At 40.4% G+C, this 12,282-nt stretch overlaps 1 protein-coding gene across 50 annotated transcripts in view; it reads left to right on the forward strand.

The window, feature by feature from the left end:
- TTLL5 (tubulin tyrosine ligase like 5) overlaps window positions 1-12,282 on the forward strand; it is a 267,856-nt gene that overhangs the window by 23,158 nt on the left and 232,416 nt on the right. For all 50 annotated transcript variants that reach the window (XR_012002256.1, XR_012002255.1, XR_012002270.1 and 47 more), the window contains 2 exons: window positions 1,934-2,064; window positions 4,638-4,720. Coding sequence is in view for 19 of the 50 variants with exons in the window: in XM_072762072.1 (XP_072618173.1) it covers window positions 1,934-2,064; window positions 4,638-4,720 (214 nt within the window). In the remaining 31 variants the exon portion in view is untranslated. The remainder of the gene's footprint in view (window positions 1-1,933; window positions 2,065-4,637; window positions 4,721-12,282) is intronic.

Here is a 12,282-nt window from a genome sequence, read left to right on the forward strand (position 1 = left end):
ATTTTTAGTAGCTACAGGCTACTCCTGAAGCTAGAATTTATTGATGTATTTGGTTTCTGGACCTTAAAAATTTGAATATATTTATCAAAAGTCAAACTTAGAATGCTCTCTTTTTTGTTTGTTTATATTTGAAGTCGGTTTTAAAATATATTTTATAGTCACAAACTCCATGAAAACCCATTTGGCAAAAAGAATCAGATTTAAATTAAGTGTAAGACCTAAAACTGTAAAAGTCCTAGAAGAACACATGTGGTACTACTACCTACCTGTTGGAATGGCTAAAAACAGAACAGAGAAAGCAGACAACAAACACCAAGTGCTGGTCAGGATGCAGTGCAATGGGAAAGCTGACACTTCAGGAAGCAGTGGGAGATGCACAAGGATTCAGCCACTTTGGATAATAGTCTGGCAGTTGCTTATAAAGTTAAATATATACTTACATATGTGTTGGTCTTAAAATATGTCCACAAATTCCTTGATACTGCCTTCAAAAACGTGAGCTTAATTTCTCTATCTTTGGGTGTGAGTTGGCCTTTGTGACTTCTAATGAATAGAATGTGGCAGAAGTGACTGTGTGTCACCTCTGAGAGTAGGTCCTTAGAGACGTTGTAGCTTCTTTCTTGTTGCATTTCCAGTTTCAGTCACCTAACCTAGCAGAATGTCATGTAGACACTCAGTCAGCATTACAGGAGAATTCACATGGGAAGGAACTGCGGCTTCCTGCCAATACCAGCCCCATGTGAGAGAGCCATTTGTCAAGTGGGTCCTTCAGCCCCAGTGGAGCCTGATGACCACAGCCCTGGTCAACATCTTGATTGTAGCTTCACAAGAGACCACGGGACAGAACTATCCAGCCCTGCTACCCCCACATTCCTGACTCACAGAAACTATAAGATAGAAAAACTTTATCATTGATTTGAGCTCCTAATATTTTGGCAGTAATTTATTATTTTTTAAAAAGACTTACTTATTTGAGAGAGAGAGAGAGAGACAGAGAACGTGCAAGAGAGCACAAGCAGGGGGGAGGGGCAGAGGGAGAAGCAGACTACTTTATGACCAGAGGAGCCCGATGTGGGATTTGATCCCAGGACCCTGGGATCATGGCCTCAGCCAAAGGCAGATGCTTAACCGACTGAGCCACCTGGGTGCCCTTGGCAGTAATCTATAATGCAGCAATAGATAACTAATAGAACTCACTAAACAATCTTACTGAACCTGGCAATCTCATCCCTAGGGAGATGGAAACTTAAATCCACACAAAAACTTAGGCCTTACTGAAGTCTGTACGTAAATGCTTTTAGTGATTTTATTCATAATCTTCAAAAATTGGAAACAGCTTATGTGTCTAACTGGTAAATGGATAAAGAAACTGCAGTCTATACAGCAATGAATTACTCCTGAGCCATCAAAAGGAACGAAATCCTGATGCAGGCAACAACAGGAATGTACATCCGTTGTTGCCAGTCTCAGGGAAAGAAGCCAGTCTCAAAAGGACACATGTATGTGATTCAATGAACTTGACTTTCTGGAAAGGGCTAAATTATAGGGACAGGAAACAGGAATGCCAAGGCCTGGTGGTGATTGGAAGAGTTGACTCCAAAGGGACTCCAGGTAACTTTTTGGAATGTTGGAATTGTTCTGGTCGCAATTACATAATTGCGTATGTTTGTTCAAACTCATAGAATGAGACACTAAAAAGGACAAATCTTCCTGTATGTCATTTATACCTTAATGAATAAAGCTGACCAAAGACATCTATTTTATGAAAATGATTACTAAACTTTTGGGGCTGACAAAGTGGTCGATCTGAGATGTAATGCTGTCCTCAGTATGTGTTCCAGCTCCGTGATCTATGAATTCTGTAGTATATGATTACACAGAAAAACCTTGGAGTCAGACTTTACTGAAATGGAAAAACTTTTATGATTTTTAGGTCCTATGAACTAACCCGTAAAGACCGACTATATAAAAACATCATTCGAATGCAGCATACGCATGGATTCAAGGCTTTTCACATCCTCCCTCAGACTTTCCTTCTGCCAGCCGAGTATGCGGAATTCTGTAGTAAGTGCTTGGCTACCAAAACCCTGATCCTCTGCAACTGAACTCCAAAGGCTCCCTCCAGACAGTAACTAATTAGAGCTTTTCAAATCCTTAAAAAAGTGTGTTTCTTTAGTGAAACAGCTGGAGATATTAACTTTAAAACTTTTTTTTTTTCCTGATTGTGTCCATGTATGTTTATTTGTAGTAAACTTGTCACCATCATTTCTAGAAAGACATATTGGTGTCATACACTGGTGCCCCTGTCTGGTACAAAAAAGTCTCTTCACTGGCAAGAATTAATGCCTATGTAAGGATGTAGATACTTCTGCATTTGAACTATGTATGCTTCCTTTTTGGCTCTGTGGTTTTTTTTGTTTTTTTTGTTTTTGTTTTTGCCATTTAAGGATTATTCCTGTCACCTTGATTTCTGGACTTGTGTGACTTACAAGGTGGGACACTTCCTCTTCTTCATAAAGTCTGTTTTAAGTTCTTCTCCTTTGGTGTCCACCTTGCATAGTATATCCCAGAAATTCCATTTTCTCCATGCCTCTTGCATTCCTGCTGCTCCATTGCTCACTTGAGTGTGGGCGATAAATTTTTGAGAAAGAAAGGGACACAAATAGGTTAGCCTTTAAAAAAATAACTGTGTGAATTGAATTGGAACAAGGAGAAGGGCACAGTGGTCCTTGGAAGGGTATTGCGATAATCTAGATAAGAAATGTAGTTGGACTGAACTAGATAGTTGGAATGGAAAAGAGTGGAGAGAGTGGTCAGATAAACAGAGTGTACCAGCTGGCTGTGAGTAGTGAGGTAAGGGTCAAAGATGGTTCCAGAGGTGGGAATATGAGACACTAGTAGTATCAGCACATCTTTATGTCTTTAACCAGGGAGTGTAACTAGGACCCATGAAGGAAAAGCTATTAAAAGGGATGAGGGAGGTGAAATTTGGGACTGAAGAATACAAATTTGAGAGGCCTACAGGCTTCCATGTGGGGATTTGCAAGCAGTTGTAAAGGCAGGGTTGAGTTCTGGCCAAAGGTAATAGATTCTGGAAATTGCAGAAAAGGGGGTAGATGTGATTATAAGGAGAGAAAAAGAGAAGCAGCACCCCAGGTGCTGGGGTGCACCCACGATCTTCGTATCGTGAAGATACGAGCAAGTGAATGGGGTTCCCAGAAGAGACAGGAGAAGGTTAAATTAAGAGCAGACTTGTGGAAAGATGCTCAACATCACTCATCATCAGGGAAATGCAAATCAAAACCACAGTGAGATGTCACATCACACCTGGCAGAATGTCTAGTATCAAAAAGACAAGAAGTGACAAGTATTGGCGAGGATGTGGAGAAGAGGGAGCCCTTGTGTGCTATTAGTGGGAAAGTGAATTGGTGCAGCCACTGTGGAAAACAGTGTGGAGGTTCCTGGGAAAATTAAAATAGAAAGATCATATGACCCAGCAAATTCACTTCTTAGTATTTACCGGAAGAAAGTGAAAACACTAATTTAAAAAGATAGATGCAGTCTTGTGCTTATTGCTGCAGGATTTACAGTAGCCAAAATCTGGAAGCAACCTAAGTGTCCATCGATAGCTAAGGTATAAAGATGCGGTATATATACACAATGGGATATTCATGCAGAAAAAGAATGAAATTGTGCCTTTCATAACAACATGGTTGGGCCTAGAGGGTACTGTCCTAAGTGAAATAGGTCAGACAGAGAAAGATGAATACCATGTGATTCCATTTTTATGAGGAATCGTGAAAAACAAGACAAACAGATAAGCAAAAATGAAAAGACTCCTCAATATGGAGAACACACTGGTGGTTGCCAGAGGGGAGGCGGTGGTGGGAGGGAGGGGGGCGGGACAGGTAAGGGAATTAAGAAGTACAAACTTCTAGTTATAAGCCACGGAGATAAAAAGTACAGCATAGGGAATACAGTCAATGATACTGTAATATCTCTGTGTGATGACAGAAGGTAACTGTACTCACGCCATTTCATAATATATATAAATGTTGAATCACTATATTGTAAAAAAAAAAAAGTAAAGGGCACCTTTTAATCACTTGTAAATTATTGTCCTCCTGCACCACTTACGTTCAGTTTGACTTAGGGCGATTTTTTTTCCTACAAGCGAAGAGAAATCACTTAAGGAAAGTTATCATTCCCGGCGATCCTAGTGATCGACTCTCATTGGCACTGTCTGCAGCATGAGTCTCTGGAGGTCCTTTGGTTGACAGAGGCCGGAATCTCAGGATTCCCGAAAGCTATTTGTGATAGTAAGAGACTAACATTAGAGAGTTGCCTTGTTTTGTTTTCATCCTCATTCAAGAAGGAGAGGAAATGGTGGAAGAAATGTGTAATTTTACTGCCTCCTCCTCCTCTGTTTTCCCTGCCCCTTCTGTTTTTGTGTCCGTTTTTGAAGCTAGTTCAAAAATACAGGTATTTTAGCTGTGCTGCCCACCACCTGGAAATATGGAAGATTCTTTGGGTATCTGAGTGGATAACCATTGTTGACATTTAAGAAATAAACTCTTGTCCTTTCTTTCTCTTTGTTTCTCTCTCTGCTCCTTTTAATCTCCCAATATTTTGAGCAGATTCATATTCAAAGGACCGGGGACCTTGGATAGTAAAACCAGTGGCCTCTTCTAGGGGGCGGGGCGTGTACCTGATCAACAATGTAAGTATGCAGCAGGGGGCACCCTTTTTTCTTCTTCCTCTTTTTCTTCTTCTTCTTTTTTTTAAGATTTTATTTATTCATGAGAGACACAGAGGGAGAGAGAGGCAGAGACAGGCAGAGGGAGAAGCAGGCTTCATGCAGGGAGCCTGATGTGGGATTCTATCCCAGGTCTCCAGGATCACACCCCAGGCTGCAGGCGGCGCCAAACCACTGCGCCACCGGGGCTGCCCTTCTTTTTTCTTTTTTAAAGTAAACTTTATACCCAGTACGGGGCTTGAACTCATGATTCCAAGATCAGGAGTCACATGCTCCACTGACTGAGCCAGCCCGGCACCCTCTCTTACTGGTTCTTCCCCTTTTCAGCTTTTGTCCCAGCTACTGATGGATTTTTTTTGTTGTTGTTGTTAAGAGTATGTGCTCCTTTCTGAAATCTGCATTCAGACATATAAGTTGAGGGTGGGTATGAGTTGGCTACTATTCACCTTACTGGCAGTAACCTCTTCTTATGCCAGCAGCTATTTTGTGGCTAAAAAGTCACTTGATCAAATGTTACAGAAGAGCAGCCTTTGGTGTCAGCAGAAAAGAGGTTCCTTTTCTACTTGTGGCATATTATCATGGAATTCCTCAGTGCTAAGCACTAATTGGTAGCATACACATTTAGTTTCTGTTGTGAGCAGAATTGTGGGTTCCTGCCCTTGAGATCATTGAGGAAATTAATCTCAGTTTGATATGGCATCCTTGATGCTATTTCTACGTATCTCTCTCTCCTTTTTCTTTTTCCTCCTCATCCCCTTCTTTTTTTTTTTTTGAAAGTCATCAGTATCTTGATTCTTTGCAAATTCCTCACTAAAAGTTGTAAGTTGAACACATATAGAGAGTAAAATAAAATCTCAATCCTAGTCTCACTTCCTAGACTTTTAATAGTAGTTTGTAATCTAATATAGTTGATTTATGTTTCTTTTCTTAACTTTACATTGTGTTTGTTTATTCCCAGTTTGATGTATGTTGTACTCACATCATCTTTTGCCCTCCCTTCCCCATTCCAGGTCTAAATTTGATTACTTTTTATTATTTTTATATTTTAAAGGTTTATAAAATTACACTTTCTTTAATAACTGTGATTCCATTTCTCTGCTTTAAGTGAGTAAAAAATTCAAACCCAATAGTAACTTCGTGGCATTGGAATTCTGATTTTTTTTTTTTTTTTTAAGTTTTACTCATTTATGTAATCTCTACACCCAATTTGGAGATCGAACTCACAACCTCAAGATAGAGAGTCACATGCTCTCCCAACTGAGCCAGCCATGTGCCCCTGGAATTCTGAAATCGAACCAGTATTTCACTCTGGGTCTCTTCTCATTCTTACTCCTGGACATTTGGTCAGCCCTTTTAGTCTGGAAACTAGTATTTTTTTTTTTCGGTTCAGGGAAAATGATCCGTTTCCTGCCTTTATTTCTGCTTTTAGATCTCTTTTTTGAGGCATTCTGGATCTTTATGTCAACTTTTCTCTGATTTTAAATTCTCTGCTTTCCTCCATCTTGATCTTTCTGGATCACCAGTTTGAACTTTATCCATTTTTTTTTTAAGATTTTATTTATTTATTCATGAGAGAGAGAGAGAGAGAGAGAGAGAGAGAGAGAGAGAGGCAGAGGCAGAGACATAGGCAGAGGGAGAAGCAGGCTCCCTGTGGGGAGTCCAAGGTGGAACTTGATCCCAGGAACTGGGATCACGATCTGAGCCAAAGGCAGATGCTCAACCACTGAGCCACCCAGGTGCCAGTCTTTATTCATTTTAATATTCATTTTATCTACTGTTTTTCTCTCTTGGCTATCATAGTTTGTAGGAATCCTGAGTTTCTGATTTGCCTTTTTTTTTTTTTTTTATTAAAAAAAAGCCTGTTGTTGCTTAATGGATTATGGATGCAGTTTATCTATTGGCCTTAGGATATCAGTTGAATTTTTTTTTTTTTTTTTTTTTTATGATAGTCATAGAGAGAGAGAGAGAGAGGCAGAGACACAGGCAGAGGGAGAAGCAGGCTCCATGCACCGGGAGCCCGACGTGGGATTCGATCCCGGGTCTCCAGGATCGCGCCCTGGGCCAAAGGCAGGCGCCAAACCGCTGCGCCACCCAGGGATCCCTTTTTTTTTTTTTTTAGTTGAAAGTTTTTTAAAAGTTCTCTTCTGTTTTGTGAACTTTCTTGGGATTGTCTTTCTTTCCCCTCAGTTTTTGGATTTTCTCAGTTTCAGTGTGACCTTGGGTGTATTTGTGAAGGAAAGACTAGACTGATTGAAATAGACATCTGGCCTGGGTTTCAGGTACTGTTGTATAGGACACATTCCCTAGTAGTTTCTCCCTGGACAGACGGCTAACTCAGTTTTGTGCGAAGGCAGACTGTGTTGACTGACAGCCTGCACCTCAGGTGGATGTGAGTGAGAAGCAAGCTTCTTCCTGCATGCCCCCCCCCCCCCCCCGCCCCAATCAAAATAGAGCAGGCTTTATTGTGAATGCAGAGGAATAGGAAGATTTTGGTGATTTCCCTTCTGGGCAGCACTACCTTTCCTGTCTTTTCCTCTCTGGGTCCATTGTAGGGATAGAGTGGCCTCAAAGTCCACTCTTCTGTCAGATTTTTGTGCCCACACATGATGTCCTCCTCAGAGTAGTATCGTTAGGTTTTATCCTGAGGGCAAAGCTTTGGGTGTTGGAGGAGGCCCACAGAATTAATTAAGAATTAGTTATCTGATTCTTGTTCCTTGGCCTAGTCCTACTTTTCATGTTTGTTTACTGCCAGCTTGGAACTTCTCAGAGGCTCCTTGAGAAGATCATTCTCACCTCTGATATTTTGCTTCCTCTGCTCTGTTTTCTCAACCTGATCCCATCTGCTTTCTATCTTTCAGGATTTCCTTCAACTTTTGGTCTCTTACTGGGTCCTTTTAAATGTTTCTAACCTTGTTGTCATTTCATTCTTTTAAAAATATCTTCTCTGTCCTTCCAATGGGACTCTGGAAAGGAAGAAGAGGAAGTAGGTAGGTGTGTGTGTGTGTGTGGTCAAGTACTCTATTTTAAAATTCCCCAATTCTCTTTTTACATGGTCTGAGCTATTTCCTACACGAAATGAACTTTCGTGTAGAAATGAACTTTCTGAGAGGTCTTTCACATTGAGAAATTCTTAAATTCAGTCTGGACTAAAAACTGTTTGAGATATACTGATGGCCAGACCTTACAGAATCTCATTCTGACACAGCAGCTACTCCAGCCTGAGACCCAGGCTAAAAGTCCTGTTACCTGGCCCTGGGTCACTCTGGAGGCCTTTTGCCCTGAGTCTCTTGTGACAGAGCTGGTCAGATGCCTTGGATCTCTTTTTTCTTGTTTCTGTTCTGACCTTGGCGTGAAGGCTCCTGTCTGACAGCTTTTCCTTCAGCTCCATGCCTGGAGCTCCAGTGTTGTTTGAATCTCATAGACGGCACTAGTTTGGGTTTGAGTTTGAGCTGCCAAATGGAATTGCTATTGGAAGTCAACTGTGGTACAAGTTTGCTTTTTATTTTCTTAGACATGAGTCAAAAAGAATAGGATCTATTTCCAGCTCATCTAGGACTTTTTTCTTTTGGAATGCACTTTTGCTCTAGTGATTTGTTATTTTGAAACCAACATCATAAAGAATACAAAAGTTAAATTTTCCTTGGTGGGGCTGAGAACCCAGTGCCCTAACTCTTCCCTGGATGGAGTCTCATAAAGAGGGTGACAAGTCTTTAGAGAATGTGTTTGGCAAGGTTTCCTTCTCCCTCCCGCCTCTCCCTAGGCTGAATCCCTAGAGACCCCCTGCGTGGATCAAAGTACTTGGCAGGACCCTTTGCTTCCCTCCTCCCCCTCAGTGAAGCTTTGGAATGAGTCTGATTCTTTGAGGTATTTGGTGGAGGTGCCAGACAGAAGCCTGGGAAGATGCCAGCAGGCACCAGGGGAGCTGGCAACATGTGGACATAATGGGAAAATATTCCCATTTCACTCCAAAAACTGGAATTTTATCACCTTTTACTCAGACCTACAAACCATGTAGTTAATATTCTTCTCTCTTTCCTTACACACAAGTCCTCACCATCCTGTCTTTTCCATACCTGGATCCTTTCCCGTGGAATATGTGACCCATTAGCCAACTGGATGAAGTAACTCTTTCCAAGGCTGCTGCCTGCTTTCCTTTTAAAGTTGAGGGGGGAAAAAAAATAAAGTTGAGGGGGGTTGGGAGGGAGTGCTCAGGCGGTGGGTCTGTGAGCAGAACTAATAGGAGTGGGTGAGGGACTTGGGGGGTGGGTGGAGTTAGGTGTGAAGGCCAAAGGAAAACATCTTTCTCTGTCTTCCCCACTGGAGAGGGCCTCTTATTAAAAATTCCCAATAATAGTCATAACCTTTTGGAAAATATCCGCAAACAGCAACTTTTACCATCACAAGAGCAGGATAAAGGATACAAAAAGTGTTACTTTTATGAAATACCAAAGAGAGAAGTGTGAGCTCCTATAGACGGAAGTATCTTGGCTGATCAGCTAACATGGTTTCCTCTCAGCTCCTTGTGTTTGTCCCAGCTCCTTCAGTAACCATGACTAAGTGCTGTATTTTCCCAATTCCGTGTATTCAGGTTGAGGAGGGAAAGATCTGGCATTTTCTGATAAAGGTACAAATTTGATTATGGAGATCAAATTTTGTCATCTTTGTCTCATACATTATCCGCAGTAAATACAGTGTTAATATTTTCTTTGAGATGTTGAAGTAGCAGGAGAATATTTAGGTCACTCTATTTACTCCCTATATTTGTGAGTATAATTCTTTATAGTACTCTTGTTTCTATTTGCTTATATGTTGTTATCTTAAGAGCTCTCTATTTTTTCTCATCGTTCAAAAAATATTTAGGGATGCCTTGGTATGTGCCAGATGCTGCCACTCCTTAAAACCTTTTGAGGAATACGGATTATCTCTTAATACTAACACTGATACTAAGCTAATGTATCTTCATTATAACTTACTGCACAGCTCTTAGTGGAATAGCACATGGTGTGCCGTGATGAAGTTGAGTTGTAGAATGTAGTAGAACCATAGAGGTACTATCAAGTTTGCACTAAGAATAATAACTGATATTTCTTGAGCATTTAATGTGTGCCTATCACTGTACCTTCCCAATATAAACTCAATCTTTGGAAGAACCCTATGAGGTAGTTATTGTTATTTCTGTAGTAAATGGTAGAGTTGAGATTATAACTCAGGTCTGGCTGATTCCAGAGCATAACACCATTAACTGTACCATCCCTTCTTACAATAACTTAACATTTAACCATGAGCTTTAATCTTAAAGTCCAATTAGAAAAATGACTGTGTTTCCAACTTTACCAACAATTTAGATTTTGCTTTAGCATACTTTGGAGGGCAGTGTGAGCTTGGAATTGAAATCATTTGAAATGAGTTAGTTGGGGAATGATGAAGAGGAAGCAGGCTTGAAAATATCAAGAAGCTTTCATTAGTTGCTTCCTAGTATTTAACACTATACAAAGAAACTATACCCAAACCATTCTTTTCTTTGATGAGCTTACAATTTAATTCCTGATATAGGTCAAAAAGAGAGTCTCAAACCATTGAACAAATATTGAAGTTAAGTAATGTGCAAGATTATGCATAACTCAAGGGACAAATGTGTATGATGCGGGAGGAGAGAAAGGAAGTGGACAAAGACTTTAGATGTGTCACGTAGTAATGGCCATCAGCAGTGTTGTCTCTAGTTTGGAGGAAAGTTGAATGGTCATATATCTACTGTGGCCTGTAGGTGTTACTCAGTGGGAAGAGGTCTGCAGTTGTTTAATTTTAGGTTTGGAACACAGCCTGAGACTTGCTCCTTTGTACTATGACTCATCAATTCTTACATACAAAGCTGACTCAAAATGGAGATAGTACTTGTGAGAAAGTGATCAAGAAATGTGAGGGAGTCCGGAAATGGTGTGGGCGACTGGGTCCATGAGTCTGAATCAGCACTGACTGTCTCCAGCTCCGTATGATGCAACAGTGGGAGATGAGTGGGGAATCTCTTTATCTTGACTCTGGAGTTGGTCATCGTGGTTGTGTATGATGTTTCAGGCCACAAAATTATGGAAACTGTAGTGTTTAGGGTAGCAAATGCATTATTATAAAGACAGTCTTTTGAATTTGGGAGATAGTATTTTAGATCAGAACTTCAAGGAAAGATGTGAATAGTACTTTTAAGATTTGAGCCTCTGAGGCTGACTGGCTGGTTCCAATGCTGCTCTGTCACTCTATGACTTCTGTCACCCTCTCTGACTCTCTCCTCATCTGTAATATTTGGATGATGATATACCTACCTCATAGGATTAGGTGAGGACTAAAGGAAATACTTTGATGAATTAGAACAGCGCTGGACAAGTTGCTGATAATGTAGCCATTATCATTACAATTACTATTATAGCCACTTCCCTTTTGGAATCCTTCTGTCGGTATAGATTGCGGTGACTTCCAGCTGGTTTTTCTGTCTTACTCTAATCTTGTTTAGAGTTTTGCTATTCCATATATTTAAATCTTACTATTAAGAATCCAGTCATTTCCTGCTGAACCATGTTCAGGCCAAACTCCTCCTGTCTAGGGTACAGGTCCCTGTGCCTTGGGGTCCCTCCCTCCTAATATTCTAACCATACCTGTCATTAGCCCCAGGTCAATGATCTGCCTCCTCTCATTTCTCTTGAACTTTGTGCCTGCCATCTTTCCATGACAGCTTCCTTTCCTTTTCACCATGTGCTTAGTAGCTTTCAACACTTCCAGAATAGGCCTTCCCCCACTGATCCCACCTAACTGGCCTGCACTTTTACTGTGCAATCTCAGTCTTGCACTTGCAGATATGCTGCTTTGTGTTCTTTTAAATTCTATATTTTGCTGTCCCTTTTCCTAAACATTAATCTCTTTGGAAGTATGGATTAGGCTCTGTGAGGGCAGGAATTGTATCGCAGGAATTGTATCTGTTTTCTTCATCACTGGTCCTCAGTACCTCATACAGTATCAAATAATACTCATGATTATTTATTGCATAAACAACTCTTTTTTCATTGAAAAATCCTTTAAAAGATCTTGTTCAATCTTTATATATAGTAGGATAGGAAGTCCAACTGAATGAATCAATGAAACATCCAGTTTCATTGGGAAACTGGGAAATGCCAGTTTCCCAAGGGAAATGCCAGGGGATTGGGGAAAGATCTGTAAATTCTCTATAAGCAACTTGATGAAAGCCTTTACTTAAGAAAAATGGTAGTATTTTAAAATTCCCATTATACTTTACATTTGGGAGAAAGTACGTTTTTATTTATTTTTTAAGTAGCTTTTTTTTTCTTGGCATGTGACTTTAATATCATGTATGTAAATCTTTAAAGTTGTAGGGCTCTCTCTATTATGTGAGAAGTGGTATTTAAATTTATACCCCCCCCCCCCATTGCAATTGGATACCTATAGTGTTTATGAGTGGTGTTACATAACCAGTTGAATATAGGGGTAGATTGGAGGAAACCTTTAATAGTATCAAGCACTAT

This window comes from Vulpes vulpes, chromosome 6 (assembly GCF_048418805.1).
Source record: "Vulpes vulpes isolate BD-2025 chromosome 6, VulVul3, whole genome shotgun sequence".
Classification (NCBI taxonomy): Eukaryota; Metazoa; Chordata; class Mammalia; order Carnivora; family Canidae; genus Vulpes; species Vulpes vulpes.